The 5,520-nt window shown below is 50.7% G+C and overlaps 1 protein-coding gene across 1 annotated transcript; it reads right to left on the reverse strand.

The window, feature by feature from the left end:
* Positions 1-2,272: 2,272 nt before the first annotated feature.
* Positions 2,273-5,224, reverse strand: Defb115 (defensin beta 115). The gene is made up of 3 exons (XM_057781131.1): positions 5,131-5,224; positions 3,282-3,446; positions 2,273-2,328 (listed from the first exon to the last, which is right to left on the reverse strand). The coding sequence occupies exons 1-3, from the start codon at positions 5,222-5,224 to the stop codon at positions 2,273-2,275; spliced, it is 315 nt and encodes a 104-aa protein (XP_057637114.1).
* Positions 5,225-5,520: the final 296 nt, after the last annotated feature.

Raw genomic sequence — 5,520 nt, forward strand, 5'->3', positions numbered from 1 at the left:
CAAGCAACATTCATCCAGGGTTTCTTCGCCTTGAGTTCAGCTTCTCTTAACAATGTTCTGGAATCTGCAAACCAAAGACTCTCTCCCCACAAGTTGCTCTTAGTGGTGGTGCTGACAGTACTGTAGCAGCAGAAGGCAAACCAGAACAGAGCAGTGCTGTTGACTAGGTGCCAGCCACTGTTGTGGAAAGTACTTTAACAAGGTAAGGGTGTGTTTCATTTGTTTCTGCGGAATTCGCTTAATTATGAAAAGATGTGGTGAGATTGTTTCACCTTGCCTGCCTAAGGCACCTGATTGGTGTAATAAAAGGCTGAATGGTCAATAGCTAGGCAGCAAGGGACAGGCAGGGTTGGCAGGCAGAGTGGAAAAATAAGAGGAGGGATCTAGGCTTGAGAGAGAGAAGGAGGAGGAGAAGGAAGAGGAGGAGAAGGAAAGAGGAGGAGGGGGGTGATGTACATGCCTGGGGCCAAAAGCCAGGAAGCTGCCAGACAGACAGACAGACATAGAGACAGTAGGAATATGATACACAGAAGAAAGAAACAGTAAAAGACTCAAGGCAAAAGGTAGATAAAGAGAAACAGGGTAATTTAAGTTAAAAGAACTATCCAGAATGGAGCCTACGCTAGGCCAAGCATTCATAACTTATAAGAAGTCTCCATGTTATGATTTGGGAGCTGGCTGATGGCTCCAAAGAAAAAACCTGATACAAGCCACCTTCTAATTCCTTTTTGAGACAAAGTCCCCCACGAGTCTGGAATTCAACACGTGGGAAAGGCTGGCCAGTCAGTGAGTCTCCCATCCTGCTCCCCAACACCAGGACTGAAAGCACCCAGCTTTCCTAAGTGAGCGCTGAGAGTCGAATGCAGGCCCTCAGGCTTACACACCAAGCACTTCACCAACCGAGCCATCTCCCCAGCCCCACTTTGGAAATTTTTGAAAGCAAAATTAAAACTTTCAGATTTGGATTTCAGGGCAGCAGTTAGGACATGACTGCCACAGTGTGTTTGCATTCGTTTAATTGCTGTCATTAAAAAGTGCCACCAACTGGGGGACTTGAGTTTGTTTTCTCACAATTCTGAGGACAAAGTCCAAAGTGCAAATATCAGTAGAGCTGGTTCTCTTTGGCATCTCTCCTTGGCTGGCCGATGACCAGGGTCTTCCTGGGTCTTAGCAAGACTCTCCTGTGTGTCACAATGATTTGCAAACAATTAGGTCTGAACCTCCTCTCATGAGAACACTAACCATACAGCATTAGGGCCCACCCGAACAATCCCACTGTACTTCCATTTCAGAGATGAGCCGAAGCCACAGTTGGTAAGCAGGCTTATCCTGCCCTACTGATGTGTCCAGATTTCCTCCGCACCCTCCTCACTTCTACGTAACTGTGAGTCTGGAGACATGTTGACACAGTGTGTACTCCTCAGGAAGAGCAGGACACCCAATGACATGGGTCCAAAACATCTTTTTGTTCCTAAGGATCTTGACAAGGATAGAAGGACACTAAGGATAGGCAAGACTGGGGGGTGCCCAGTACATATTCTAAAGGACCTTAGCACCCCAAAGAACACTGGAAACTGAGCATGCAAGTTTTAGATGCATCTTTGGAGTCTGGACACAATAACTAGAGGCAAGGATGGGGTCAAGGCATGCACATCTAACCTGGAAGCCCCTCTCCGGGACCCATACCAACAATTCACCCTGCAGTCACTGGACTCTGGCAGGGTCCTCTGCCCCATGCATTGTCACTGGATTCACCTGTAGGTGATTTCAATAAAGCCTCCACCTCACAGGACAACTCTAGCTATTTCCTTAGTGTCTGGGGGAACCTGGCCCACTTCCCTAGCCTAGTTGGGCTATTCTACCACTGCATCTCCCTAAGAGATGGAAAACCCAAGATCCAGTCTCTAGTTTGCTCTGCCATTCAAGTGCTAACCAGGCCCAACCCTGTGTAGCTTCTGAGACCTAGCAGGTGCACTCAGGGTGTGATGGCTGTCGACTCCAGCGCTAGATGTCCCAAGGACGTCTGTGAAATTCCTCCTTGTAGGATTACAGTGGAGGAGGGAACACGTGATGTGAACTGGTGGGGAAATGCATTGAGAAGCAACTGGAAGGACTGTCCTGCCTCCTCAAACTATGCAACTTCCTTTCCTCTTCTGACTAAGGGGCGTCGTATTTATCCCTTGCACATGATAAAGATTTTAGCCTAGGCTAAGCTGTCGTTTTTACTGTTTTCACCTCCTGTCTTCTTGGGGCAGGAGTGGCTGCTTCCTGGTCACTGGACACGACCGATCATCTTTGGGCGGTCCTCTGTGATTATGAACTTTGAGACTGAAAGGCCATCAAGTAAAGCGTGGGGCAAAGCATTAAGCTAGAGAGGGAAGAGGGGATCTTCTGGATCCTATTGGTTCATCCTGTCCCTCTAGGAAGAGACATCACGTAAGAACCTGCAGCCAAGGTGCAGTTTACACCTGGAAACTTTCAGGGACTGGGAGCTTCTGCTCACAGTCTCGGGGATGCAGGAATTAGATGCCACCAAGTTCTTATGCTATAAGAACCATATTATCAACTGACATTATTGGTTGTGTTATCCAACCCAGAAAGTGCTAGAAGATGGGCTGAAGGCTGACATGAACTCCTTTCTGTCAGCGCTGTGGTCAAAGCCAACACTGGGTGCTGGCTTATGTAGACGCCCTGGGGTCAAAGCCAACACTGGGTGCTGGCTTGTGTAGACACCCTGGGGTCAAAGCCAACACTGGATGCTGGCTTATGTAGACGCCCTGGGGTCAAAGCCAACACTGGGTGCTGGCTTATGTAGACGCCCTGGGGTCAAAGCCAACACTGGGTGCTGGCTTATGTAGACGCCCTGGGGTCAAAGCCAACACTGGGTGCTGGCTTATGTAGACGCCCTGGGGTCAAAGCCAACACTGGGTGCTGGCTTATGTAGACGCCCTGGGGTCAAAGCCAACACTGGGTGCTGGCTTATGTAGACGCCCTGGGGTCAAAGCCAACACTGGGTGCTGGCTTATGTAGACGCCCTGGGGTCAAAGCCAACACTGGGTGCTGGCTTATGTAGACGCCCTGGGGTCAAAGCCAACACTGGGTGCTGGCTTATGTAGACGCCCTGTCACAGCTCTCTACCTCAGACTCCTTGCAATGAACATTGATTAATGAACCCTCTGCAGCCCAGCAGCACCTGGAGATTAGTGCAGGGCATCTATGTGTCCCTACTTGACTGGATGACTGTTGAAGCTCTCAAGCTGGGAGTCTGACATGATACATACTTTTCTTTGACTGGTCTTTGGCCGGAGGCAAGTGAGATAGTTTCGACTTTGATATTTGGAGACAGCAAACAGTGAAGTCCCCACATCTCTCTTTCTTCTTCTCGGTTGACCTGCATTCATGTCTGCATTTGCCCATTCCATAATAGCACGTTTTCAGCCACCCGTCTGTCAAAGGGAGCAGAGAGGAATCCTGAAGTATGTGAGGAGGACACACCCGTATATCCTGAGGATGTCGACCGGTGGGTTCCGGGGGTATTGAGACCCCAATGTAAATTACAAATTCTCTCTCCTTGTCTTCCCCCAAAGTTCTCTCCTGGGAGGTAAGCCAGTGTTCTCTCTCATCAGGACACTCAAACCGAAAAATCAAGTTCATCTCAACTTCCCTTTCCACGCCAGTATCCCATGAGCCCGTGCACTGGCGCTCTCTGAACAGTCTCATAGCCGCAGCTCCCTCCTCTGCCTCAATTGTTCTCTCTAGAATTTAGCCCAGTTTGTGATCAGTGCTAATCAAGAATGGATTTTTTCTTCTTCCCATCCCCCTTTCTCTAGAGCTACAACAAATGATTGGCAAAGACCTTCACCTTGCAAGGTTGACCCAGCAGCAAATGATGCAGCTGGGGTGGGGAGCTGACTCAGCCGGCGAAGCACTTGCTACCTAAGTATGAGGATGTGAGTCTGGGCTGTCAGTTCCCACATAAAAGTTGGGCACAGCAGCACGCATCTGTAACCCCCCATCACTGGGGCAGTGGGACCAGGGAGATCTCTGGGGTTACTGGCCAGTCAATCTAGCCAATCTCCAAGTTCCAGGTTTAGAGAGAGTGCTGTCTCAAAAAATAAGGTGGTGCCAGGTATGGTGGGCACGTCCTTAATCCCAGAACTTGGAGGGCAGAGGCAGGTGGATCTCTGAGTTTCAATGAAAGCGAATTCCAGGACAACCAGGGCCATACAATGAAACACTATCCCAAATAATAATTAACGATCATCTTATTATTACATGGAGCGTGACTACGGAAGACATCTGATGATCAATGGCTGCTACGCACGTTCAGTCTGAAATCCAGACTCTCCTACCTAACGACGGCTTCATGCCTTAAGCCCATAATGAACCAACGTCCACCCACACATTTCCCACCACGTGTTCTAAGAACAAGACGCCTCCTCTGCTTGCTTCAAGGGAGAGGTGCAGCAAATATGCTGGCTACTGGAAGGCATGGTACCAGCGGAGGGGACTGAAGTGAGAGACTGGGTTCAGACAGGGATACTGGGAGCAGAGGCGCTAATGCGCGCTGCAGGGGTGGTGCGGGCGCGGGCTACCTCGAGGCACTTGCTTTCTCTGTGCTTGCATTCCCCAGCCTTCCTAAAAAGAGCATCACCGTGGCCACAGGCACCCCACAGGAAAGCACATCGGCACCCTCCTGTTCTCTTCTCCCACCTCCTGCTGCCTCCTACCTCCCTCTGTTCCCTCCTCCCGTATACCCTTTTCCCTCCTGCCGTACTTCTCACTTCTCGCCCTCTCTCCTCTGTTCCCTCCCTTCTCTCTTTCCTCCCTCCTAGCACCCCCTCTTCTCCTTTTTCCTTCCTTCCTCCCTCCATTCCTTCTTCCCCTCCTCCCCCCTTCTTTCTTTCCTATCACCATCCATCTGCTCTTGCCTCCCTCCCCTCTTTCCTCTCAGCACTGGAGAGTGAACTCAGAGCCTCACACGTTCCCCAAGCAACTCTACCACCACGCTAGATCCAGTCCCAAAGCCGCAGACACAGTATGGTTCTCTCTCAGCAGACCTCAGCAGCTCCCGCTTTCCCAAAGGGTAGCGTGGAACTCCCTTTCCCCTTCTCACCACCGCTTGGTTACCTGGGGAAGTCTGAGCCAGGACCACAAGGACAGCTAAGGTCAGAAACCAGAGCTTAATGTGTCCTGAGAGGGCTGAGGAGCGAGTTGGCAGCATGCTGAATGTGCTGGGGAAATTCCGACTGCTTTTGGTTTTAATGACCTAGGTAGGGCCTAGTCACGGGCAATAAATCCGAGACTGGCAGAGAGTTGCACCACCCGGACTGCCTTCTGCAGGTCACCGCTGAAAGTGGCTCATGTAGTGTGCAGGGTCAGCTCTGGAATCCCTCTGGCAAGGGGCCAGCAAGCCTGCTGCTTTGTGGACAGTGTGGATCTAGGCCCCAAGAAGTCTTCCCTGCCGCTCTCCTTCTGCCTGGTTCTGCCCCATGTTTACCACGCGTGGAGCTGAGTTTT

This window comes from Chionomys nivalis, chromosome 9, assembly GCF_950005125.1.
Source record: "Chionomys nivalis chromosome 9, mChiNiv1.1, whole genome shotgun sequence".
Classification (NCBI taxonomy): Eukaryota; Metazoa; Chordata; class Mammalia; order Rodentia; family Cricetidae; genus Chionomys; species Chionomys nivalis.

What these genes read in the sequence shown, in the direction of transcription:
- Defb115 (XM_057781131.1), bottom strand. Translation starts at nt 5,224, where the DNA reads ATGCTGCCAACTCGCTCCTCAGCCCTCTCAGGACACATTAAGCTCTGG. An exon ending in CCTGGCTCAGACTTCCCCAG is followed by an intron (nt 3,447 to 5,130) that starts GTAACCAAGCGG and finishes TCCCTTTGACAG; the next exon opens with ACGGGTGGCTGAAAACGTGC. An exon ending in CAAAGACCAGTCAAAGAAAA is followed by an intron (nt 2,329 to 3,281) that starts GTATGTATCATG and finishes ATGGCCTTTCAG; the next exon opens with TCTCAAAGTTCATAATCACA.